This window comes from Salmo salar, chromosome 23 (genome assembly GCF_965601325.2).
Source record: "Salmo salar chromosome 23, fSalSal1, whole genome shotgun sequence".
Classification (NCBI taxonomy): Eukaryota; Metazoa; Chordata; class Actinopteri; order Salmoniformes; family Salmonidae; genus Salmo; species Salmo salar.
Genome location: NC_138313.1, coordinates 45,154,113 through 45,180,897, shown reverse-complemented (window position 1 = coordinate 45,180,897; position 26,785 = coordinate 45,154,113). Strand labels below are relative to the sequence as shown.

General features: G+C 44.2%; 1 protein-coding gene across 7 annotated transcripts in view; it reads left to right on the top strand.

The window, feature by feature from the left end:
• The window catches only part of LOC106584727 (tight junction protein 1), a 181,610-nt gene that overhangs the window by 88,335 nt on the left and 66,490 nt on the right, over positions 1-26,785 (top strand). For 5 of the 7 annotated variants that reach the window (XM_082968169.1, XM_082968165.1, XM_082968168.1 and 2 more), the window contains 6 exons: positions 14,184-14,240; positions 18,559-18,683; positions 18,976-19,078; positions 21,172-21,511; positions 24,623-24,729; positions 25,266-25,452. In XM_082968169.1, coding sequence (XP_082824295.1) covers positions 14,184-14,240; positions 18,559-18,683; positions 18,976-19,078; positions 21,172-21,511; positions 24,623-24,729; positions 25,266-25,452 — 919 coding nt within the window. The remainder of the gene's footprint in view (positions 1-14,183; positions 14,241-18,558; positions 18,684-18,975; positions 19,079-21,171; positions 21,512-24,622; positions 24,730-25,265; positions 25,453-26,785) is intronic. The other 2 variants (XM_082968166.1, XM_082968170.1) reach the window with 1 other exon arrangement.

Below are 26,785 nucleotides of genomic sequence, written 5' to 3'. Positions count from 1 at the left end.
TGTTTAGGAGCGAGGTTTGGAGGACGCATGACTCGACCTTCGCCTCTCCCGAGCCCGTTGGGGAGTTGCAGCGATGAAACAATATTGAAATTTGGAGGCAAAAAAAGGGTAAAATAAAAAAATAGGTCCTTCACTTGAAAGATTAGAAAAAAGCAGCAATAGTACTGTTTGTCCATTTTGAGACGCTGTAGCCAGTATACACTTCCTCAAAACAAACCAGTCATTAATTTTGGCGTTTTTTTGCAGAGGAGAACTTAGTCTTGCAATTTTACATCTAACTAAGATGTTTGGTGCAGTATTTATCAGGTGAAAAAAATGTGCATGAAAACATTAAATGACAATAATACTTTATTGAAGAATCCCTACTGTCGACCAATCACCGACGAAGGGGCTTAGACTTCAGGCTACAGGTGAAAATACCCTTACGGAAGTCAAAAACGAACAAAAACGTCACAAAATGTCTTTGTAATATATGCACAAACTCTTCCGAACTGTTTCGGATGGGAAGCATGCGGACGCCTTTACACACACACACACACACACACACACACACACACACACGCACACACGCACACAACCACAGCGAGTTAAACAGCCCCCTGTCGCATTGCCTCATTTCTGATTAAAGAAATAACATCAGGGGCTTTTAGTTCCTGTCATATGCTCCTATTGCTTGATGATAACACTGATGTTTTTGAATTGGGTAATAACATCAGGGGCTTTTAGTTCCTGTCATATGCTCCTATTGCTTGATGATAACACTGATGTTTTTGAATTGGGTAATAACATCAGGGGCTTTTAGTTCCTGTCATATGCTCCTATTGCTTGATGATAACACTGATGTTTTTGAATTGGGTAATAACATCAGGGGCTTTTAGTTCCTGTCATATGCTCCTATTGCTTGATGATAACACTGATGTTTTTGAATTGGGTAATAACATCAGGGGCTTTTAGTTCCTGTCATATGCTCCTATTGCTTGATGATAACACTGATGTTTTTGAATTGGGTAATAACATCAGGGGCTTTTAGTTCCTGTCATATGCTCCTATTGCTTGATGATAACACTGATGTTTTTGAATTGGGTAATAACATCAGGGGCTTTTAGTTCCTGTCATATGCTCCTATTGCTTGATGATAACACTGATGTTTTTGAATTGGGTAATAACATCAGGGGCTTTTAGTTCCTGTCATATGCTCCTATTGCTTGATGATAACACTGATGTTTTTGAATTGGGTAATAACATCAGGGGCTTTTAGTTCCAGTCATATGCTCCTATTGCTTGATGATAACACTGATGTTTTTGAATTGGGTAATAACATCAGGGGCTTTTAGTTCCTGTCATATGCTCCTATTGCTTGATGATAACACTGATGTTTTTGAATTGGGTAATAACATCAGGGGCTTTTAGTTCCTGTCATATGCTCCTATTGCTTGATGATAACACTGATGTTTTTGAATTGGGTAATAACATCAGGGGCTTTTAGTTCCAGTCATATGCTCCTATTGCTTGATGATAACACTGATGTTTTTGAATTGGGTAATAACATCAGGGGCTTTTTGGTCTCCAACATCACTATAATAACGTTGACGATAATGCTGATTAGGCTGTAACTTGTTGCCTAAAAATCCAGTTTGTCATGGACCAATTATCAGGCAACATTAAAGGCAATATGCAGAGACGTTTTTTTTTTGGCCTACTATCGTTGATGCATGGTCTGCTATCGTTGATGCGTGGTCTACCATCAGATAGCCAGGTAGCCTAGTGGTTAGAGCGTTGGGCCAGTAACCGAAAGGTTGCTGGATTGAATCCCTGAGCTGAGAAGATAAAAATGTGTCGTTCTGCCCCTGAGCAAGGCAGTTAACCCACTGTTCCCCGGGTGCCGAAGACGTAGATGCCAATTATGGCAGCCCCCCCCCCCCCCCCCCCCATCTCTGGTTCAGAGGGATTGGGTTAAATGCAGAAGACACATTTCAGTTAGAGAGAGAGAGAGAAAAAAAGAATCTGTGTTGTAGACAGCTGCAGACTCTCCTCTCCCAAGCTGCATGGGTTCTAATCATAGAATTGCTAGAACCGACATCCTCATTCATGTCAAAGTTCTGTGATGGGGGGCTGGCAGCCATATTGAGTGTACCCACTTCCCATGAGTACCAGTTGGTGAACCAGTCTAATTGCTGTGAACCAAGGGACTTTGCCTGTTCCAGTAATTGTATTTTTACGCTAATCCTCCAAGCATGAGCCAACCGACATGGCCAGCCTGACAAATGGCACCCTATTCCCTATTTAGTGCACTAGTTTTCACGGTTAAGGCAATAGGGTGGCATTTGGAACATAGCGATGGTCAACTTCCCTCCAGCCCTGCCAAGCCCTCCAAACCTGCAGAGTGGAGCTTACTTCTGCTGGCACAGTCTGTTAGAGTTGCTGCCTGGCCACAAAGGACACACATCCACACACTAGAGAGTCAGTGGCACAAACAAACCCCATTGATTACTGGGATACTGACCACAAACTGAGGGATTGTGTTCACAAATGGTGCACCAGGGCCACTGCAGATTGCAAAAGAAACCCTCAGCGTGGAATAACACCAATGGCTAAATACATCTATTTGTTTAACTCTGTCCTTCTAGCTTCTAGCTGGTTGTTAACCGACTATCTGGGAATCGGTGCCTGAATTTATTCTGTGGCTTTGATATTGAAAACCAAGAATCTGCATACATTTCTGAACAAGTTAAATTTCCACGTGTTTCTCTTTTGCTCATTGAGAAAAATGAGATTCAGGTCTTGGGGGTCTTGGGGGTGTTATTCTATGTGGCAGTTACTGCTGTTCGTTTAACGAGACACCATGGCAACAAAGCTAAGCGTCACTTCCTCAAAATACTCCGGATGAATCTAAAATAACTCAAGAAAGGTGTAATTAATGTTGATGTTTTTTGACAGGGATGTTTTTAGTTCCGCAATTTTTTTACATCTGACTAAGGTGTTTTAGTGCAGTATTTCTCATGTTTAAAAAAAAAACAGCCTGTGTGACGTGTAGTCCGCTGCGCTGCGGACAAGTCTCTCTCACTGTCGGTGTGTTCTGCTGTAGGATTGGATGGAGCACCGGCACCGCCGCTGTGTGTTTATCCCGTGTTATTAGTGGACAAGTGAGCATTGTGTAAATCAAAACCCAATTCTCAAATAAGTCATTACGAACTCACTTACAAAACTCAGTTTTGGACGAGACTGATTTTATGACCAAAATGATCCTTATGTATACAATGTTTCTGACTAATATCATTGCCACATTGGCCGTTTTCCTGTCAGAGAAGTTGTTTATTGCCTTCAGTTGCGCTCTACATTTTTGTTGATTTTGAGTGGTAAGGAAGGTGTTTGTGCTCTTATCTAGTACATGTGGTGCCTGGGGACTGAAATGGACCGTACATTACTCTCTTCATGGTGTCCTTTCTGCTCCCATCCAGGAAAGTATGGGTCTGGAAAGTCAGGTCATTGACTGAATGACCTTGTTGCTCTGGTTACGGTAGACAGATTGAGAAGGAGAAATATGTTCTAGAACCCAAATTGCATCTCTTCACACACTGCAGACAGACTGCTGCACCACAATGAAATAGATTTACTGTAGAACATGCATTGCACACTATACAAGAATCTGAAAGAGCTTTGTGTGTGTGTGTGTGTGTGTGTATGTATGTGTGTGTGTGTGTGTGTGTGTGTGTGTGTGTGTGTGTGTGTGTATGTGTATGTGTGTGTGTGTGTGTGTGTGTGTGTGTGTGTGTGTGTTTTTGAACAAGTAAATGGTCAACAAAAAAAGCTGACAGATTTAGTGTCAACTGGAGTCAAGTAGCTCTTTTATTCACTTTTCAGTTCAGCCCTGGTAAAAAATATACAGCTATAAATTCAGACAGTATGGTGCAGAGTAATGTTGCATCAGCGTTTTTACAGCGCTGATCAGCTTCAAGACATTAAACAGAAAACTGTTCTAGAGGGATTTTTATTTCAGTCCCAGGCCCCCGTTTCCGTCTTTAAAATATTTTAAAAAATCACTTTCTCTCCTTTTAAAAGTACAGTTAGTGTGTAGGCCTACTAGGTCTATTCAGTTTACTGTAAAATCCAGAGAAGGTTCCTCTTTTAGGCCTATTCAGTTTACTGTAAAATGCCAGAGGGAGTTTCTTCTTTTAGGACTATTCAGTTTACTGTAAAATGCCAGAGGGAGTTTCTTCTTTTAGGACTATTCAGTTTACTGTAAAATGCCAGAGGGAGTTCCCTGTTGTTTTAAACATTTTTGTTTGCCCTGCAGCTTTTTGTGTTTTTTAGTTAAAGGCTAACGGCTCTCAGGCAGTTTAGCAATGTCAGCTAATGACTGCTGTCTGAACACACACACACACATCTGATCTGGTCACATGTAACTTACTGTTCGGACAGTCAGTATTCCAAAACGTATTTGAAAAACAACTGATTTGAGCATTAAGGCCTGCGGTGTGAACAAGGCTATAGTTGCCATGGGAGCCGTGATGAGGGTAATTTTGGAGGAGGGTTTGGCAGCAGGGGTTTGGGAGAGTCCAGTCACCCTGCCCTGGCTCTTTCTCAATTATCCAAACGATCTGTCCAGGTGAAAGCCAGCCTAATGATGAGCTTCAACCATCAGTGCTGCATGAAGCGGAGGAGATGACAAGAGGAATTGATATTTGAACTAGTCGAAATAGAGCCTCTTCTCCTCTCGCTCCACTCTGCCTGTCCTGTTTCCTAAGTAACTGGTGCTGCTGCTTTTAATAAATAATCAGGCTAATCCCCTTAGCTAATCCCCCTCACGGTCCATTATGCTTTAATGTGCCTCCTCAACATAAGCTCATGATTTGGCCAAAGTGTTCTCTGCGGAGGCCCTAGGTGGTCCTGGGTTTGGAGTAGAAATTAGGGGAAGCGAAGGGACAGTGAATGTAGAACGGACTAAATTCCAGTATCTGGCTATCTGCTCATGGTGAGCTAGCTACCTACCTTACCGTCTATGTTGACGTGTTCTCTGTGTTCACCGACACAACACTGAATCAATTGTGTCAGTCCGAATATATCGTTTTTCAGACTGATATTTCACAGGAGGTGTTTGTTTCAGTGTGGTACCATCTGTGTCAAGTTGACACACTGTATGTGCTCTGCTCCATGGATAGACCTCACTCTGACTATGTGCTCTGCTCCATGGATAGACCTCACTCTGACTATGTGCTCTGCTCCATGGATAGACCTCACTCTGACTATGTGCTCTGCTCCATGGATAGACCTCACTCTGACTATGTGCTCTGCTCCATGGATAGACCTCACTCTGACTATGTGCTCTGCTCCATGGATAGACCTCACTCTGACTATGTGCTGAGGGAGGCTGGATGCAGACAGGGATGCTTTCTGGGTTAGGACCAATGATGTATATAAAACCTGGATTGCAGAAGCTATTTATTGGTCAATGAGAGGCTTTGAAGTAGGGCTGTCCCCGACTAGAGAAAATCTTGGTCGACCGAGAGTCGTCTGTACTTTCGACCAATGGTTTTTTATATACACATCCTATGTGTTTTAATCAAATCAACTTTATGCACTGACCTTGTCTGATGCTTCAAGTGCGCTGTTTGATGAAATAATTAATACACACAGATGGCTAGAGGGAATCCGACCGCAATTGATTTGATTGTGCCGGGCCGGACTCAGACTTGCTGCGCTGTGTGAAAAAAGAAAAAACGACAGTGAGGGACTTGGTGACCCGTTGTCTCTCTGTCCTCACTGCTGCAGCGACCACCACAGAACATCAGCAGTGTTTATCACGCTGTCTCTGCTGCAGCGACCACCACAGAACATCAGCAGTGTTTATCACACTGTCTCTGCTGCAGCGACCACCACAGAACATCAACAGTGTTTATCACACTGTCTCTGCTGCAGTGACCACCACAGAACATCAGCAGTGTTTATCACGCTGTCTCTGCTGCAGCGACCACCACAGAACATCAGCAGTGTTTATCACACTGTCTCTGCTGCAGCGACCACCACAGAACATCAACAGTGTTTATCACACTGTCTCTGCTGCAGCGACCACCACAGAACATCAGGAGTGTTTATCACACTGTCTCTGCTGCAGCGACCACCACAAAACATCAGCAGTGTGTATCACACTGTCTCTGCTGCAGCGACCACCACAGAACATCAGTAGTGTTTATCACGCTGTCTCTGCTGCAGCGACCACTACAGAACATCCACAGTGTTTATCACACTGTCTCTGCTGCAGCGACCACCACAGAACATCAGCAGTGTTTATCACACTGTCTCTGCTGCAGCGACCACCACAGAACATCAGCAGTGTTTATCACTCCTCCCTGCTGCAGCGACCACCACAGAACATCAGCAGTGTTTATCACACTGTCTCTGCTGCAGCGACCACCACAGAACATCAGCAGTGTTTATCACACTGTCTCTGCTGCAGCGACCACCACAGAACATCAGCAGTGTTTATCACTCCTCCCTGCTGCAGCGACCACCACAGAACATCAGCAGTGTTTATCACGCTGTCTCTGCTGCAACGACCACCACAGAACATCAACAGTGTTTATCACGCTGTCTCTGCTGAAGCGACCACTAAAGAACATCAGCAGTGTTTATCACGCTGTCTCTGCTGCAGCGACCACCACAGAACATCCACAGTGTGTATCACTCCTCCCTGCTGCAGCGACCACTACAGAACATCAACAGTGTGTATCACGCTGTCTCTGCTGCAGCGACCACCACAGAACATCAGCAGTGTTTATCACGCTGTCTCTGCTGCAGCGACCACCACAGAACATCAACAGTGTTTATCACGCTGTCTCTGCTGCAGCGACCACCACAGAACATCAGCAGTGTTTATCACGCTGTCTCTGCTGCAGCGACCACCACAGAACATCCACAGTGTTTATCACGCTGTCTCTGCTGCAGCGACCACCACAGAACATCCACAGTGTGTATCACTCCTCCCTGCTGCAGCGACCACCACAGAACATCAACAGTGTGTATGACACTGTCTGTGTTGCTGAACTGCAACATAATTACAGCCATTTCTCATTGAAAAGTTCTGTTTACCGAATTCCCTAATTTATTTTGGAAAATATTCCCTCAACCCTGGATCTCTTTGTGACACGTGTGCATCGAATGCATGTGACCAATAGGGCCTGACCTTATAGCATATCATAATCACATTAATAAAGTGGTTATAACAAACTCTGAACACCGGAACACATGTGACAGTAAAATGGATGCAGAGGACGTGACTCGAAACGGGGGAATGTTTACTGGTTGCTCAGGAGGTAAAGGGGAAGTCAGGTGTGTGGAATAAATTTGACTAGTTGTGGAAAGTTCTGGAGATCAAGAAAAAGAAGGTAAGGAGCAAGCTCTGTCTGCATATTATCTGTGCCAAACAGGTGCTGTTAGATTACAACAAAACATTTTGGGACCATTTGGAACAATGTAAACAACACTAAATAAATTATAAGCGTACCAGAGATTCTGTTATCTGTTTTTTTTTGGGGGGGGGGGACAACAAAGACTAAAAACAGTTGCATGCATTCGTGAACGGTTTATTTATTATACAGTAACCTATATACTGTAAGTATTGCATTTGTTTAACTTAGTAGGATCCCCATTAGCCAACGAAGTATAGGCCTAAGTTACGGTGTTAAGTCTAAACAGGATGCGCTCTTTGGCCTACAGCTCTATACAAGCCTACTGATGATAATGACATCAATTATTATAATGATCATCATAATAATAACAATAAGGAGATCAAGAAAAAGGAGGGATTATTATTATTATTATTATTATAATAAATATTTCGGACAATTTGGAACAGTGACACTAAATAAATGTTAATTAATACCAGAGAGACTGTTCTTGTAAAGCTTGTTATTTATCAGACGTTGTGGTTGCTTGAGGCTTGGTGCTCACGGAATCCCTAACCTATTAAACGAACAATCAAACATATATATATACAGTTGAAGTCGGAAGTTTACATACACCTAGGCCAAATACATTTAAACTAAGTTTTTCACAAACATTTAATCCTCGTAAAAATTCCCTGTCTTAGGTCAGTTAAGATCCCCACTTTTATTTTAAGAATGTGAAATGTTAGAATAATAGTAGAGAGAATGATTTTATTTCAGCTTTTATTTCTTTCATCACATTACCAGTTGGTCAGAAGTTTACATGCACTGAATTCGTATTTGGTTGCATTGCCTTGAAATTGTTTAACTTGGGTCAAACGTTTCAGGTAGCCTTCCACAAGCTTCCCACAATAAGTTGGGTGAATTTTGGCCCATTCCTCCTGACAGAGCTGGTGTAAATGAGTCAGGTTTGTAGGCCTCTTTACTCGCACACGCCTTTTCAGTTCTGCCCACACATTTTCTATAGGATTGAGGTCAGGGCTTTGTGATGGCCACTCCAATACCTTGACTTTGTTGTCCTTAAGCCATTTTTCCACAACTTTGGAAGTATGGTTGGGGTAATTGTCCATTTGGAAGACCCATTTGCAACCAAGCTTTAAGTTCCTGACTGATGTCTTGAGATGTTGCTTCAATATATCCACATAATTTCCCATCCTTATGATTCCATCTATTTTGTGAAGTGCAGCAAAGCACCCCCACAACATGATGCTGCCACCCCCGTGCTTCACGGTTGGGATGGTGTTCTTCGACTTGCAAGCCTCCCCCTTTTTCCTCCAAACATAACGATGACCAAACGGTTCTATTTTTGTTTCATCAGACCAGAGGACATTTCTCCAAAAAGTACGATCTTTGTCCCCATGTGCAGTTGCAAACCGTAGTCTGGCTTTTTTATGGTGATTTTGGAGCAGTGGCTTCTTCCTTGCTGAGCGGCCTTTCAGGTTATGTCGATATAGGACTCGTTTTACTGTGGATATAGATACTTTTGTACCTGTTTCCTCCAGTATCTTCACAAGGTCCTTTGCTGTTGTTCTGGAATTGATTTGCACTTTTCGCACCAAAGTACGTTCATCTCTAGGAGAAAGAACGTGTCTCCTTCCTGAGCGGTATGACGGCTCTGTGGACCCATGGTGTTTATACTTACGTACTATTGTTTGTACAGATGAACATGGTACCTTCAGGCGTTTGGAAATTGCTCCCAAGGATGAACCAGATCTGTGGAGGTCTACAATTTTTTGGCTGATTTCTTTTGATTTTCCCATGATGTCAAGCAAAGAGGCACTGAGTTTGAAGGTAGGCCTTGAAATACATCCACAGGTACACCTCCAATTGAGTCAAATGATGTCAATTAGCCTATTAGAAGCTTCTAAAGCCATGACATTTTCTGTAATTTTCCAAACTGTTGAAAGGCACAGTCAACTTAGTGTATGTAAACTTCTGACCCACTGGAATTGTGATACAGTGAATTGTAAGTGAAATAATCTGTCTGTAAACAATTGTTGTAAAAGTGACTTGTGTCATGCACAAAGTAGATGTCCTAACCGACTTGCCAAAGCTATAGTTTATCAAGAAATTTGTGGAGTGGTTGAAAAATGACTTTTAATGACTCCAACCTATATGGATGATTTCTAAAGCCAGGCACATTTAACAGTTATGTTGTTGATTTTAGAGCCATTAAAGTTGGGGTTTCCTCTCTCACTATTCTTAGACAATTAAGGCAAAGGCTGCTTTCTCGTCTTCTAATTCCACTGCTGCCTCTGCCGCATTGTTCTCAACACCAAGATGCTGGTTAACATTGCTATTATTCATTTTGTTATTTATTTAACTAGGCAAGTCAGATAAGAACAAATTCTTATTTTCAATGACAGCCTACCGGGGAACAGTGGGTTAACTACCTGGTTCAGGGGCAGAACAACAGATTTTTACATTGTCAGCTCGGGGATTCAATCCAGCAACCTTCTGGTTACTGGCCCAACGCTCTAACCACTAGGCTACCTGCTGCCCCATTATGCACATAGCAACATGGTCTAGGAAAAGGTGCCAATTCAACAGCGCACCTGTGGTTTCAGAACTGTGGACAGCGACCACTATCCAACGCGGGAAAAAGCTTATTTGTTATGTAATAATATTTTTATTGGTGTTGCACCATTTTGTTCGACCAACAGCCTGACGACCAAACAATCAACCAGTCGACCTGCATTTTTCATGTAGAAACATATTTTAATTTTTTTGTTCAAAATGTTTCCTGTTCCAAATTGTTTTGCAACGGTGTGCACTAATGAATACTGGGCTGACAGCTTGGGATTGTCCTGCATTTTGTAGCCCCTGCTTTGCTGCACGTAGGCCCAGTTGTTACTGTGTAAAGACATTCCAGGCATGCTTAATAAAGTCACTTAGCACACTTTCTCAACCTGCCTCCTCATAGTGGTGGCATTATGTCGCCAGCAACAAGCCCATTGTATTCTGTGGACTGTAAAGTGGAGTGCCCGGTATATGCAGATGCAGCCCAGCTCCTGTCACAAAGGAAGAGACTCAAGTCTCCTCCTACCCCATTTCCACAATTTGTATCACACTCATTCATACACTGTTAAGAGGTGTTTAAAATACCTTTAACTTCCTCTGCGTGAGAGTGTGGTCTGTTTTGATTTGTGGTCACAGTGTCGTGTGTGTGTGTGTGTGTCTGTGTGTGTGTGTGTGTGTGTGTGTGTGTGTGCCTGTGTGTGTGTGCCTGTGTGTGCCTGTGTGTGTGTGCCTGTGTGTGCCTGTGTGTGTGTGTGTGTGTGTGTGTGTGTGTGTGTGTGTGCCTGTGTGTGTGTGCCTGTGTGTGTGCCTGTGTGTGTGTGTGTGTGTGTGTGTGTGCCTGTGTGTGTGTGTGTGTGCCTGTGTGTGTGTGTGTGTGTGTGCCTGTGTGTGTGCCTGTGTGTGCGTGTGTGTGTGCCTGTGTGTGTGCCTGTGTGTGTGCCTGTGTGTGTGCCTGTGTGTGTGCCTGTGTGTGTGCCTGTGTGTGCCACCACCAGCAGCAGGATTGTTTTATCTTTCAGTATCAGGATGGTTTCATCTTTATTTATAGTATCATGTATCTGAGATCTACTGGGTCTGGCTTGACAATGCGGTCTAAAGTGGCCATGGTATAGTGTCTGTGAATGATGGCTATGGTATAGTGTCTGTGAATGATGGCTATGGTATAGTGTCTGTGAATGATGGCTATGGTATACAGTGTCTGTGAATTCTGGCTATGGTATATAGTGGCTGTGAATGATGGCTACGGTATATAGTGTCTGTGAATGCCAGCTACGGTACATAGTGTCTGTGAATGCCGGCTATGGTATATAGTGTCTGTGAATGATGGCTATGGTATATAGTGTCTGTGAATGCTGGCTACGGTATATAGTGTCTGTGAATGCTGGCTACGGTATATAGTGTCTGCGAATGCTGGCTGTGGTATATAGTGTCTGTGAATGATGGCTGTGGTATATAGTGTCTGTGAATGATGGCTATGGTATATAGTGTCTGTGAATGCTGGCTACGGTATATAGTGGCTATGAATGCTGGCTACAGTATATAATGTCTGTGAATGCTGGCTGTGGTATATAGTGTCTGTGAATGCTGGCTACGGTATATAGTGGCTATGAATGCTGGCTACAGTATATAATGTCTGTGAATGCTGGCTGTGGTATATAGTGTCTGTGAATGCTGGCTCTGCTGCTGGTGCAGTGTCAGTATGATTTTATTTTTAGTTTCAGTATCTGTGAATTTGAGCTACCTTAAGATTGCCTGGTTGTATTGACATTGCTGGCTAGGATACAGCCAGTATGAGTAGCTACCTGAGAATGAGATGTACAGTAGTGGTCTGGTCCGTTGTGACAATGCTGCTAGGATACAGTGAATACTACAGAAGCTATCCAGAGCTTTAGCCTAGTGGTGTAGTTGTGACAATACTGACTTTAGGGAATGTGGCTCAGCAGATCCCATCTCTCTTTCGCTGCATTGCAGGACCCATGCAAATAAATAAATAAAACCATCGCTCCTCAACACCTCAGCTGGCTCTGGTGCAGATCACCCTGAGATGCCTCTCTTCCCTCTCTCCTTTCTTCCCCCTCCTTACCTCTCCCCTGTCCCCCCTCTCCCTTCTTACCCCTATCCTCTCCACTGTCCCCCCTCTCCCTTCTTACCCCTATCCTCTCCCCTGTCCCCCCTCTCCCTTCTTACCCCTATCCTCTCCCCTGTCCCCCCTCTCCCTTCTTACCCCTATCCTCTCCCCTGTCCCCCCTCTCCCTTCTTACCTCTCCCCTGTCCCCCCTCCCCTCTCCCTTCTTACCTCTCCCCTGTCCCCCCTCCCCTCTCCCTTCTTACCCCTCTCCTTGACACAATGAAGCAGTATCTGCAGCAGTATCTGCAGCAGTATCTGCAGCAGTATCTGCAGCAGTATCTGCAGCAGTATCTGCAGCAGTATCTGCAGCAGTATCTAGCGTAGGCGGCTGAACTAGGGTCCTTTTTAGCAGTGGTGTAAAGTACTTAAGTAAAAATACTTTAAAGTACTACTTAAGTAGTTTTTTGGGATATCTGTACTTTACTATTTATATTTTTGACTACTTTTACTTCACTACATTTTCCCTGACACCCAAAAGTACTTGTTACATTTTGAATGCTTAGCAGGACAGGAAAATAGTGAAATTCACGCACTTATCAAGCATATATGTTACATAAACCCAAACCACAGCTAAATGCAGCACTAACCTTTGATGATCTTCATCAGATGACACTCCTAGGACATTATGTTATACAATACATGCATGTTTTGTTCAATCAAGTTCATATTTATATAAAAAAACAGCTTTTTACATTAGCATGTGACGTTCAGAACTAGCATACCCACCGAAAACTTCCGGTGAATTTACTAAATTACTCATGATAAACGTTGACAAAATACATAAATTATTTTAAGAATTATAGATACAGAACTCCTTTATGCAATCGCTATGTCTGATTTTAAAATAGCTTTTCGGCGAAAGCACATTTTGCAATATTCTGAGTACATAGCTCGGCCATCAAGGCTAGACCCGCCAACGTTGGGGCTCAGTAAACTCAGAATTACTATTAGAAAAATTGGATTACCTTTGCTGTTCTTCGTCAGAATGCACTCCCATGACTTCTACTTCAACAACAAATGTTGTTTTGGTTCCAAATAATCCATAGTTATATCCAAATACCTCCGTTTTGTTCGTGCGTTCAGGTCACTATCCGAAGGGTAACGCGCGAGCGCATTTCGTGACAAACAAATTCAAAATATTCCATTACCGTACTTAGAAGCATGTCAAACGCTGTTTAAAATCAATTTTTATGCTATTTTTCTCGTAAAATAGCGCTAATATTCCAACCGGGCAACGTTGTATTCATTCAAAGAGCGAGAGAAAAAAATGGCGAGTTCTCGTGACAGCGCATCTCCAGTCTCACTGTCCCCAGGCTGACCACTTACAAACTCTGCTCCTATACTTTGCCCAGAGACAGCAGACACCCCATTCTGCTTTCTGAAGGCTTTAGAGAGCCAATGGAAGCCTTAGAAAGTGTCACGTAACAGCACAGATGCTGTAATTTCGATTGAGATGCAACAGAAGGACAACAAATTGTCAGACAGGGCACTTCCTGCATGGAATCTTCTCAGGTTTTGGCCTCCCATATTAGTTCTGTTATACTCACAGACACCATTCAAACAGTTTTAGAAACTTTAGAGTGTTTTCTATCCAAATCTACTAATTATATGTATATTCTAGTTTCTGGGCAGGAGTAGTAACCAGATTAAATCGGGTAACTTTTTTTATCCGGACGTGAAAATACTGCCCCCTATCCCAAAGAAGTTAACAAGAAATTTGTGGAGTGGTTGAAAAACTAGTTTTAATGACACCAACCTAAGTGTATGTAAACTTCCGACTTCAACTGTACATGGAGACGCCGCCAATTGTTGGTCATGGAAATGTGGTTAAAAATCATGGAGAATTCCATCTGCCAAAATGTGTATGAACCCCTGATACAAGGAAAACCGCTAATCCGTCACGAGCCGATCCATGACGGGCTCGTCTAAAATACTGGCACAATTGTGTGTTGTTTTTTGTGGGGGGGTTCTGAAATGTATTTTTAGATATTGAGGCTGGAAAGTTTATTTTGCTAAATGAGTACATCTAAAGCCTGGGGGCTACTGACATTAATTGGAGTGATGATGATGAAAATAAGGATTTATTTCTACAGAGTGCAGCTATGGAGGAGACCGTCATATGGGAACAGCACACTGTAACTCTACACAGGGTGAGTAGTGCATAGGATACCTCTATCTCTCCTTGTCTCTCTCTCTCTTTCCTTGTCTCTCTTTCCTTGTCTCTCTCCTTGTCTATCTCTCCTTGTCTCCCCCTCCTTGTCTCTCCTTGTCTCTCCTTGTCTCTCCTTGTCTCTCCTTGTCTCTCCTTGTCTCTTGCTCCTTGTCTCTCTCCTTGTCTCTCTTTCCTTCTCTCTCTCTCTCCTTGTCTATCTCTCCTTCTCTCCCCCTCCTTGTCTCTCTCTCTCTCCTTGTCTCTCTCTTTCTCCTTGTCTCTCTCTCTCCTTGTGTGTGTCTCTCTCTCCTCCTCTCTCTCTCTCTCTCCTTGTCTGTCACATCTTTTCAACATTCTTGTCGGCATTTGCCTTTTATATCACCATTGCTTGTCGCAACTGAGCAAGAGACATTCAACTTGTGACATTCTGTGGGATGGTTGAAGCACCTTCTCCTATTGCTGTGGGATGGTTGAAGCACCTTCTCCTATCGCTGTGGGATGGTTGAAGCACCTTCTCCTATCTCTGTGGGATGGTTGAAGCACCTTCTCCTATCTCTGTGGGATGGTTGAAGCACCTTCTCCTATCGCTGTGGGATGGTTGAAGCACCTTCTCCTATCGCTGTGGGATGGTTGAAACACCTTCTATCTCTGTGGGATGGTTGAAGCACCTTCTCCTATCTCTGTGGGATGGTTGAAGCACCTTCTCCTATCGCTGTGGGATGGTTGAAGCACCTTCTATCGCTGTGGGATGGTTGAAGCACCTTCTCCTATCGCTGTGGGATGGTTGAAGCACCTTCTATCTCTGTGGGATGGTTGAAGCACCTTCTCCTCTATCGCTGTGGGATGGTTGAAACACCTTCTCCTCTATCGCTGTGGGATGGTTGAAGCAACTTCTCCTATCGCTGTGGGATGGTTGAAACACCTTCTCCTATCTCTGTGGGATGGTTGAAACACCTTCTCCTATCGCTGTGGGATGGTTGAAACACCTTCTCCTATCTCTGTGGGATGGTTGAAGCACCTTCTCCTCTATCGCTGTGGGATGGTTGAAGCAACTTCTCCTATCGCTGTGGGATGGTTGAAACACCTTCTCCTATCTCTGTGGGATGGTTGAAACACCTTCTCCTATCTCTGTGGGATGGTTGAAACACCTTCTCCTATCTCTGTGGGATGGTTGAAACACCTTCTCCTCTATCCCTGTGGGATACTACACCGGCTCCGACGCTCGTCGGATGTGGCAGGGCTTGCAAACTATTACAGACTACAAAGGGAAGCACAGCCGCGAGCTGCCCAGTGACACGAGCCTACCAGACGAGCTAAATCACTTCTATGCTCGCTTCGAGGCAAGCAACACTGAGGCATGCATGAGGGCATCAGCTGTTCCGGATGACTGTGTGATCACGCTCTCCGTAGCCGACGCGAGTAAGACGTTTAAACAGGTCAACATACACAAGGCAGCGGGGCCAGACGGATTACCAGGACGTGTGCTCCGGGCATGTGCTGACCAACTGGCAGGTGTCTTCACTGACATTCACTGACATTCACTGACATTCCTCCCGTTACGGGGTCTGAGACGCCGAAGGCTCCCACCATTAGCTCTGACAAATTGCAAACCTTAGTCATTGGCGACTCCATTACCCACAGTATTAGACTTAAAACGAATCATCCAGCGATCATACACTGTTTACCAGGGGGCAGGGCTACCGACGTTAAGGCTAATCTGAAGATGGTGCTGGCTAAAGCTAAAACTGGCGAGTGTAGAGAGTATAGAGATATTGTTATCCACGTCGGCACCAACGATGTTAGGATGAAACAGTCAGAGGTCACCAAGCGCAACATAGCTTCAGCGTGTAAATCAGCTAGAAAGATGTCGGCATCGAGTAATTGTCTCTGGCCCCCTCCCAGTTAGGGGGACTGACGAGCTCTACAGCAGAGTCTCACAATTCAATTGCTTGTTGAAAACTGTTTTCTGTCCCTCCCAAAAGATAGAATTTGTAGATAATTGGCCCTCTTTCTGGGACTCACCCACAAACAGGACCAAGCCTGGCCTGTTGAGGAGTGACGGACTCCATCCTAGCTGGAGGTGTGCTCTCATCTTATCTACGAACATAGACAGGGCTCTAACTCCCCTAGCTCCACAATGAAATAGGGTGCAGGCCAGGCAGCAGGCTGTTAGCCAGCCTGACAGCTTAGTGGAGTCTGCCACTAGCACAGTCAGTGTAGTCAGCTCAGCTATACCCATTGAGACCGTGTCTGTGCCTCGACCTAGGTTGGGCAAAGCTAAACATGGCGGTGTTCGCCTTAGCAATCTCACCTCCTCCATTCCTGCCATTATTGAAAGAGATTGTGATACCTCACATCTCAAAATAGGGCTACTTAATGTTAGATCCCTCACTTCAAAGGCAGTTATAGTCAATTAACTAATCACTGATCGTAATCTTGATGTGATTGGCCTGACTGAAACATGGCTTAAGCCTGATGAATTTACTGTGTTAAATGAGGCCTCACCTCCTGGTTACACTAGTGACCACATCCCCTGTGAATCCCGCAAAGGCGGAGGTGTTGCTAACATTTACGATAGCAAATTTCAATTTACAAAAAAATATATATGTTTTCGTCTTTTGAGCTTCTAGTCATGAAATCTGTGCAGCCTACCTAATCACTTTTTATAGCCACTGTTTACAGGCCTCCTGGGCCATATACAGCGTTCCTCACTGAGTTCCCTGAATTCCTATCGGACCTTGTAGTCATAGCAGATAATATTCACATTTTTGGTGACTTTAATATTCACATGGAAAAGTCCACAGACCCACTCCGAAAGGCTTTCAGAGCCATCATCGACTCAGTGGGTTTTGTCCAACATGTCTCTGGACCTATTCACTGCCACAGTCATACTCTGGACCTAGTTTTGTTCCATGGAATAAATGTTGTGGATCTTAATGTTTTTCCTCATAACCCTGGACTATCGGACCACCATTTTATTACGTTTGCAATCGCAACAAATAATCTGCTCAGACCCCAACCAAGGAGCATCAAAAGTCGTGCTATAAATTCTCAGACAACCCAAAGATACCTTGATGCCCATCCAGACTCCCTCCCTTGTTGATGTGGACACCAAGGAATTTGAAGCTCTCAACCTTCTCCACTACAGCCCCGTCCATGAGAATGGGGACGTGCTCGGTGCTCCTTTTCCTGTAGTCGACAATCATCTCCTTAGTCTTGGTTACGTTGAGGGATAGGTTGTTATTCTGGCACCACCAGCCAGGTCTCTGACCTCCTCCCTATAGCCTGTTTCGTCGTTGTCGGTGATCAGGCCTACCACTGTTGTGTCGTCTGCAAACTTAATGATGGTGATGGACTCGTGCCTGGCCATGCAGTCGTGGGTGAACAGGGAGCACAGGAGGGGACTGAGCATGCACCCCTGGGGAGCTCCAGTGTTGAGGATCAATGGCCGATGTTCTGTGGTGATAGGCGATAGGAGGCTGCTTTTAACCACTCGTGGACACGGTCTGTTTTTGCGCTTTAAAAGTGCTCATGATTCTTCCACCAGGCTGTAGAGCACAAGGTCACAACTTGACCTTCCATACAGGCCAAGGGTCAGGCATATGAACACAACAAGCATAGATTGTCAATACAAAACACTGTCTGTCATGTCCCATCCCCCTCCCTCCTACACTCCTCCTATTTCCTTGTCTGTCCGTTTCACCTTCACCTAATGTAGAAACTGTAAATAACTCTCACTGTTTTGAAGAGGATAAACGGTTGCAAGGTAGCTATGGTTATGAGGTTATCACTTAGTCTACCTCCAGACTTCAGTTCTCAGCAGAAACGGCTCACTTGTTAAGTAGTAGCTAACTTGCTAGCTGTTTACTACTCTCCCCTATCAAACCAATACAGTGCTTTGTTTAGAAGGTGACGTAGTAGTGGAATTGTTGGATCTGGAGAGGTCTGTGATAGTTCTCAGTGGTTGTGATGAATACAGTTGTTGTGTTCTAACATGCTTCTCTCTCTCTCTCGCTCTCTCTCTTGCTCGCGCTCTCTCGCTCTCTCTCTCGCGCTCTCTCGCTCTCTCTCTCGCGCTCTCTCTCTCTCGCTCGTGCTCTCTCGCTCTCTCTCTCTCTCACACTCTCTCGCTCTCTCTCTCTTCCTCCCCCTCTCTCTCTCTCTCTTGCTCTCTTCCTCCCTATCTCTCTCTTTGTGGTGAATACTATTGTGTTCTGACGTCACATGCGAGTCTCCTGAGTCTCTCTCTCTCTGGGTCTCTGTATCACCAGGCACCAGGGTAGCCAGTGAACATGCCATTTTCCATCTCTGTGCAGGCACCAGGGTTTGGCTTTGGGATAGCCATCTCGGGAGGTCGAGATAACCCTCATTTCCAGAGTGGTGAGACCTCCATCGTCATCTCCGACGTCCTGAAGGGAGGTCCAGCCGAGGGCCTACTGCAGTAAGATCCTCCTCTCCTCTCTTGGGATGAGTTACCACATGGGCTGTCTTGGTTTGATATAAAGCTGAGGGATGTGGCTTAGAGAAAATGTAACCTCTCTCAAATTCATAGTAGGTGCTATGGATGGTGCAAAATGATAGTATTAACAATTTGTAAGTCGCTCTGGATAAGAGCGTCTGCTAAATGACTTAAATGTAAATGTAAATAACTTTTTTTTTTTTTTACATTTGGTTGTTTACAAAGACATTGTTTACATTGTTTTACAAGTCGCTCTCTCCTCCTTTCCTTCCAGGGAGAATGACAGAGTCACGATGGTCAACACTGTCTCCATGGACAACGTGGAACATGCATACGCAGTCCAGCAACTACGGAAAAGTGGCAAGAATGCTAAAATTGTGAGTATCATTTTGAGGAACGTAAAATTTAAAAGTCCTATTTTAAAGACAGACGCAGTAAGTCAAAAATAAAACTTTTTTTGTTTAATATATCTCAAAATTGATAAATGAAAGCTTAATTTGCCATTTGTGTCGCTTCAAAGTGATACAAATTAAGTTTTTACGTGTTATGAGTACAGCAGGTTTGTTTACAAATTGTAGGTCGGAATTCTCCAGGTAATTATGATGCATAGCCTATGTTATTGATCATTTTATCGCTCCCGTTCTAGGCCTATCTGTTCCTCTGATCCATCCACGACAACAGCAACACATCAACAATACAAATAGGCTGATCTATATCTCTCTTATTTTAAACAAGACTCAAAAATTAGAGTTGAGTGATATGGAATAAAAGTGTAATTTAGCGGACAAATCCTTGTGATTCATATATTGGCTCCTGGCGCCTGTCCGTCTGTGCTGTAGTAGTGCAGATTTGAAAACACTGACCGGGAATGTTACAAAGTTTTCTGTTGCTAACATGAGTTTTGGAATGAAATGGGAATTGTGCGGTGATTTTTCATTCACCAAGGGATTTGTATTATTTTCAACTTGCTAAGACTTGTCACTCACGGCTATTCTAGTGATAGTAGCCACATGCTGCTCTGGACCGTGCCAAGGTCTGATAATCACGAGAGCCAGCTAGCTGTCTACTGCTGGTAGGCATCGCTAGTTAGCAAGCTAGCTAGCAAACAGCCGATAGATCCACACACGCATTGCTAAATGTGCATACCGGTGGTGTAGCCCTGCTATACTGCCAAATAAAACCTGCACTTACTCTATACTGACAAATAAAACATGTATTTATTAATTTATTTTATGTTACCGTTTATTTAACTAGACAAGTCAGTTAAGAACAAAAGGCAAAAGGCCTCATGCGGGGACGGGGGCCTGGGATTAAAAATAGAAAATAAATACAATATAAATATAGGACAAAACACACATCACAACAAGAGAGACCTTACTCTGAAACTTTGCTGGAGATGTTAGCTGGCTGATTGTTTTCCTCCTGGATGTTGAGTTTACTATGCTTTTGATGACCCATTTATTTTATAATTTAACACTATATGCTATTTCTAAGGGTTGACTTTTCCAGACAAGTGTTTGCAGGAAAAGCATATTATGGCGCTATCGTTGTACTGCAGTGTATTGTTTTAAATGAAAAAGTGCCTGGGTTTGTTTACATTAGGTCTTGTTTGGGTTTGTTTACATTAGGTCTTGTTTGGGTTTGTTTACATTATGTCTTGTTTGGGTTTGTTTACGTTATGTCTTGTTTGGGTTTGTTTACATTGGGTCTTGCCTGGGTTTGTTTACATTAGGTCTTGCCTGGGTTTGTTTACATTAGGTCTTGCCTGGGTTTGTTTACATTAGGTCTTGCCTGGGTTTGTTTACATTAGGTCTTGCCTGGGTTTGTTTACATTAGGTCTTGCCTGGGTTTGTTTACATTAGGTCTTGCCTGGGTTTGTTTACATTAGGTCTTGCCTGGGTTTGTTTACATTAGGTCTTGCCTGGGTTTGTTTACATTAGGTCTTGCCTGGGTTTGTTTACATTAGGTCTTGCCTGGGTTTGTTTACATTAGGTCTTGCCTGGGTTTGTTTACATTAGGTCTTGCCTGGGTTTGTTTTACATTATGTCTTGCCTGGGTTTTGTTTTGTCGCCCAAACAAAACAAGGTGTATGATGTCCACTGATAGAATCCAGCTCTTACTAATGTATGACCATCTGAATTGGGCAGTTCCTTTACCTTTAATACCTGGAGCATAGCACGCTTGGGACTAACCTTTCATCTGCTAAAACCTGGGGGTCATATCTTAGCACCGCCAAAAGGCATGGAATGCTCCAGAGGGAGAACTGGAAGTTTCGGGTATAATGTAGTGATATGGGGCTTACCACAGACTAAATTACAACAATTATTATGTATTAGATTTTGTCTCTATGGGGCTAATGTCTTGTCGTGAGAGAGAGCGAGGGAGGGAGGAAGAGAGGGAAAGAATGGGGGGAAAGAAATGGGGGTGTAATCTAGTGACATCGTGCTAAAGTTGTCTTCTTCCTCTTCAGACGATCAGACGGAAGCGGAAGGTGCATGTACCCATGGGTCGGCTGGGGGAGAGGGCGACCATGTCGGAGCATGATGATGAGGAGGAGGATGAGGAAGATAGCTACGACGAGGAGATATACGAGACGCGCTCCGCACGCAGCGGCCCCAGCGCCTACAGCGCCGTGGGTGGGGCCTCGGCCCGGCGCAGCGGGAGGAGCGCCGGAAGGCGGGACAAGGACAGAGAGCGGGAACGCAGTGGCTCACGGGAGAGGAGTCTCTCCCCGCGCGCCGACCGGCGCTCGCTCAACCAGCCCCCGCGGCCCGCCAAAGTCACCCTCGTAAAGTCCCGAAAGAATGAAGGTGAGCATCACAAAGTTGGGATATGTGTTGTCGGGGTTAGTTGGGATATGTGTTGTCTAGTCGGGGTTAGGGTTAGTTTTGGATCTACACTGAACCAAAATATAAACGCAACATTCAACAATTTCAAAGATTTTACAGAGTTACAGTTCATATAACAAAATCAGTCAATTTAAATACGTTCTTTAGGTCCTAATCTATGGATTTCACATGACTGGGAATACAGATATGTATGTTGGTCGCAGATACCTTAAAACAAAAGGTAGGGGGGTGGATCAGAAAACCAGTCAGTATCTGGTGTGACCATTTGCCCCATGCAGCGTGACATCTCCTTCACATAGAGTTGATCAGGCTGTTGATTGTGGCCTGTAGAACGTTCTCCCAGTCCTCTTCAATGGCTGTACGAAGTTTCTGGATATTGGCGGTAACTGGAACACGCTGTCGTATGCATCTATCCAGAGCATCCCAAACATGCTCAATGGGTGACATGTCTGGTGAGTATGCAGGCCATGGAAGAACTGGGACATTTTCAGCTTCCAGGAATTGTGTACAGACCATTGCGACATGGGGCCATTCATTATCATGCTGAAACATGAAGTGATGGCGGGTGGATGAATGGCACGATACTGAGCCTCAGGATCTCATAACGGTATCTCTGTGCTTTCAAATTGCCATCGATAAAATGCAATTGTGTTCGTTGTCCGTAGCTTATGCCTGCCCACACCATAACCCCACCTCTACCATGGAGCACTCTGTTCACAACGTTGACATCAGTAAACCGCTCACCCACACGACGCCATACACTCTGTCTGCCATCTGTCCTGTACAGTTGAAACTGTGATTTATCCGTGAAGAGCACACTTCTCCAGGGTGCCAGTGGCCATTGGAGGTGAGCATTTGCCCACTGAAGTCGGTTACGATGCCGAACTGTAGTCAGGTCAAGACCCTGGTGAAGACAACGAGCACATAGTTGAGCTTCCCTGAGACAGTTTCTGACAGTTTGTGCAGAAATTCTTCAGTTGTGCAAACCCACAGTTTCATCAGCTGTCTGGGTGGCTGGTCTCAGACGATCCCACAGGTGAAGAAGCCGGATGTGGAGGTCCTGTGCTGGCGTGGTTACACGTGGTCTGCGGTTGTGAGGCCGGTTGGACATTATGCCAAATTCTCTAAAATTACGTTGGAGGTGGCTTATGGTAGAGAAATTAACATTCAATTCTCTGGCAACAGCTCTGGTGGACATTCCTGCAGTCAGCATGCCAATTGCACACTCCCTCAAAACTTCAGACATCTGTGGCATTGTGTTGTGTGACAAAATGTGTCAAAACTCCACAAAGATCCAGCAACAACAAAAAAAGGGACCATAATGCACCTCTGGTAAAATAACAACCCATGTTCATCTCCCATGACAAATTAGCTAGCTAAAGCAAGCTAGCTAAATGTGTTTCGACCTGTTCCCAAATGAATAGACTTGGTTCACAGTTGGCCTTGGTATCCCAACCTGCATGTCATGAACACATTCGGTGGGGATACACAAAATCAACATGCAAAACACGATCGAATAGGCGAGTAACTAAAAACAAATTATACAATTATAATAAAAAATGTCTTTGACAATTGTTCTTTGATGATAAATACGTATATCCCTTTCCCACCACTCTCACTCTTCATCTTCCCGCCCAAACACATTATCATTTTATATCAAACCCTCAAGACATGCTAACAGCTCACCATTACAATAACAGGGGAGGTTAGCATTTTATATCATACCCCCAAGACATGCTAACCTCTCACCATTACAATAACAGGGGAGGTTAGCATTTTATATCAAACCCTCAAGACATGCTAACCTCTCACCATTACAATAACAGGGGAGGTTAGCAGGGGAGGTTAGCAGGGGAGATAAACAGGGGAGGTTAGCAGGGGAGGTTTATATCATACCCCAAGACATGCTAACATATCACCATTACAATAACAGGGGAGGTTAGCATTTTATATCAAACCCTCAAGACATGCTAACATATCACCATTACAATAACAGGGGAGATTAGCATTTTATATCAAACCCTCAAGACATGCTAACATATCACCATTACAATAACATGGGAGATTAGCATTTTATATCAAACCCTCAAGACATGCTAACCTCTCACCATTACAATAACAGGGGAGGTTAGCAGTTTATATCAAACCCCCAAGACATGCTAATATATCACCATTACAATAACAGGGGAGGTTAGCAGTTTTGGGGGGGTATGATATTTGTGCATCTAACTTTGATTCATCATTATTCACAATTCATTCAGGATTATATTTAATCACGTTAGCATCCACATTAATGTAGAAGTGTTTAGAAACATATTTTATTCTTATTTACAATAAATGTGACTCCTGAATGACACAATAAATTATTTACCATTTAATTTCTATTGGGCACAAAATAATCTGAAACACAACCAAAACAAACAGCAAACGCATTCAACCAATTTTCAGAGTCACAGGCTTGATGTGGTCATTGTGTTCTATGAATATGGGACCAAGTACTTTACTTTTTAGTACTTTAATACACATACTGTAGAAGTAAATTTGTCCCAATACTTTTAGTACCCTAATATGGGAGGACTATGTACAAAAAGTTCTGTAATTTCTAAAAGGTTCATCAGATATAGATGACAATACCCTCAAATGACAGCTGACAGTCTGCATTTTAACCTCCGTAGTCATGGTATCGTTTCAAATCCAAAGTGCTGGAGTACAGAGCCAAATCAACTCTCAATATTGTGCAGATGGGGGCTGTTTCAGAATAGCAGTTTTTTTGTAGAATAACCGCTGTTCTACATATTTCACTCGCGACACTCAGCAATAGTTTGTTTTGGGGAAATATACTTTTTTATTTATTTTTGCTATATTATATTTGTCAATATGCTATACTATGCTAACATGCTATAGCATGCTATACTGCTAACATACTATGCTAACATGCTATAGCATGCTATACTGCTAACATTCTATGCTAACATGTTATAGCATGTTATACTGTGCTAATATGCTATATCATACCATACTATGCTATGCTATGCTAACACTCTCTTTGTTGCTGTTCGTTCACTCCGTAAGCAGAATATGGCCTTCGCCTGGCCAGCCACATCTTCGTGAAGGACATCTCACCCGAGAGCCTGGCGGCCAGGGACGGAAACATACAGGAAGGGGACGTAGTACTGAAGGTGAGAAGCCTGAAGTGATTCTTTAACTAAGAGAGAGAGAGAGAAGGGAGTTGTGGTAATGAGGAGGGGAGGGACCTGGGAGAGGGGGAGAGAGCGAGAGAGGGAGGTGGCCCGGGCCAGAAAATATACAGGAGGGAGACGTTGTACTGAAGGTGAAAGGAGCGAGAGATGGGGAGAGGAGGGAAGGATGGAGGGAGAGAGAGAAGAAAGAAGGCTAAATACATGTTTTTCCCCACTGTCTCCTGCACATTGTTCTATAATCAGCTAAATAAATGTTTTTCCCCACTGTCTCCTGCACATTGTTCTATAATCAGCTAAATAAATGTTTTTCCCCACTGTCTCCTGCACATTGTTCTATAATCAGCTAAATAAATGTTTTTCCCCACTGTCTCCTGCACATTGTTCTATAATCAGCTAAATAAATGTTTTTCCCCACTGTCTCCTGCACATTGTTCTATAATCAGCTAAATAAATGTTTTTCCCCACTGTCTCCTGCACATTGTTCTATAATCAGCTAATTGGTTGTTTCCTCTCAGATTAACGGCACGGTGACAGAAAACCTGTCGTTGATAGATGCTAAGAAGCTGATTGAGAGGTCAAAGGGCAAGTTAAAGATGGTGGTGCAGAGAGACGAGAGAGCTACGCTGCTGAACATACCAGACCTGGACGACAGCATCCCATCAGCCAACGCCTCCGACAGAGACGGTGAGGGACACTACATAGGTGTGTGTGCGCGTTGTTTCGTAATGCTGGAAAAAGGCTAAATGCTGTAGGGTCGTGGGTGTGCATGCATTTTACTGAAAGGGAAGCCCCGTACTTTCATATTCTGGGACCACCCATATGTACGCCCCATATTAAAACATTCCCCAACCAGAAACCGTGGATTGATGGCAGTATTCGCGCAAAACTGAAAGCGCGAACCACTGCTTTTAATCAGGGCAAGGTGACCGGAAACATGACCGAATACAAACAGTGTAGCTATTCCCTCCGCAAGGCAATCAAACAAGCTAAGCGTCAGTATAGAGACAAAGTGGAGTCGCAATTCAACGGCTCAAACATGAGACATATGTGGCAGGGTCTATAGTCAATCACGGACTATAAAAGGAAAACCAGCCCCGTCGCGGACCAGGATGTCTTGCTCCCAGACAGACTAAACAACTTCTTTGCTCGCTTTGAGGACAATACAGTGCCACTGACACGGCCCGCTACCAAAACCTGCGGGCTCTCCTTCACTGCAGCCAACGTGAGTAAAACATTTAAACGTGTCAACCCTCCCAAAGTTGCAGGCCCAGATGGCATCCCCAGCCGCGTCCTCAGAGCATGCGCAGACCAGCTGGATGGTGTGTTTACGGACATATTCAATCAATCCCTATCCCAGTCTGCTGTTCCCACATGCTTCAAGAGGGCCACCATTGCTCCTGTTCCCAAGAAAGCTAAGGTAACTGAGCTAAATGACTATCGCCCCGTAGCACTCACCTCCGTCATCATGAAGTGCTTTGAGAGACTAGTCAAGGATCATATCACCTCCACCCTACCTGACACCCACTCCAATTTGCTTACCGCCCCAATAGGTCCACAGACGACGCAATCACACTACACACAGCCCTAACCCATCTGGACAAGAGGAATACCTATATGAGAATGCTGTTATTCGACTACAGCTCAGCATTTAACACCATAGTACCCTCCAAACTCGTCATCAAGCTCGAGACCCTGGGTCTCGACCCCGCCCTGTGCAACTGGGTCCTGGACTTTCTGACGGGCCGCCCCCAGGTGGTGAAGGTAGGAAACAACATCTCCACTCCACTGATCCTCAACACTGGGGCCCCACAAGGGTGCGTTCTCAGCCCTCTCCTGTACTCCTTGTTCACCCACGACTGCGTGGCCATGCACGCCTCCAACTCAATCATCAAGTTTGCAGACGACACTACAGTGGTAGGCTTGATTACCAACAACGACGAGACGGCCTACAGGGAGGAGGTGAGGGCCCTCGGAGTGTGGTGTCAGGAAAACAACCTCACACTCAACGTCAACAAAACAAAGGAGATGATCGTGG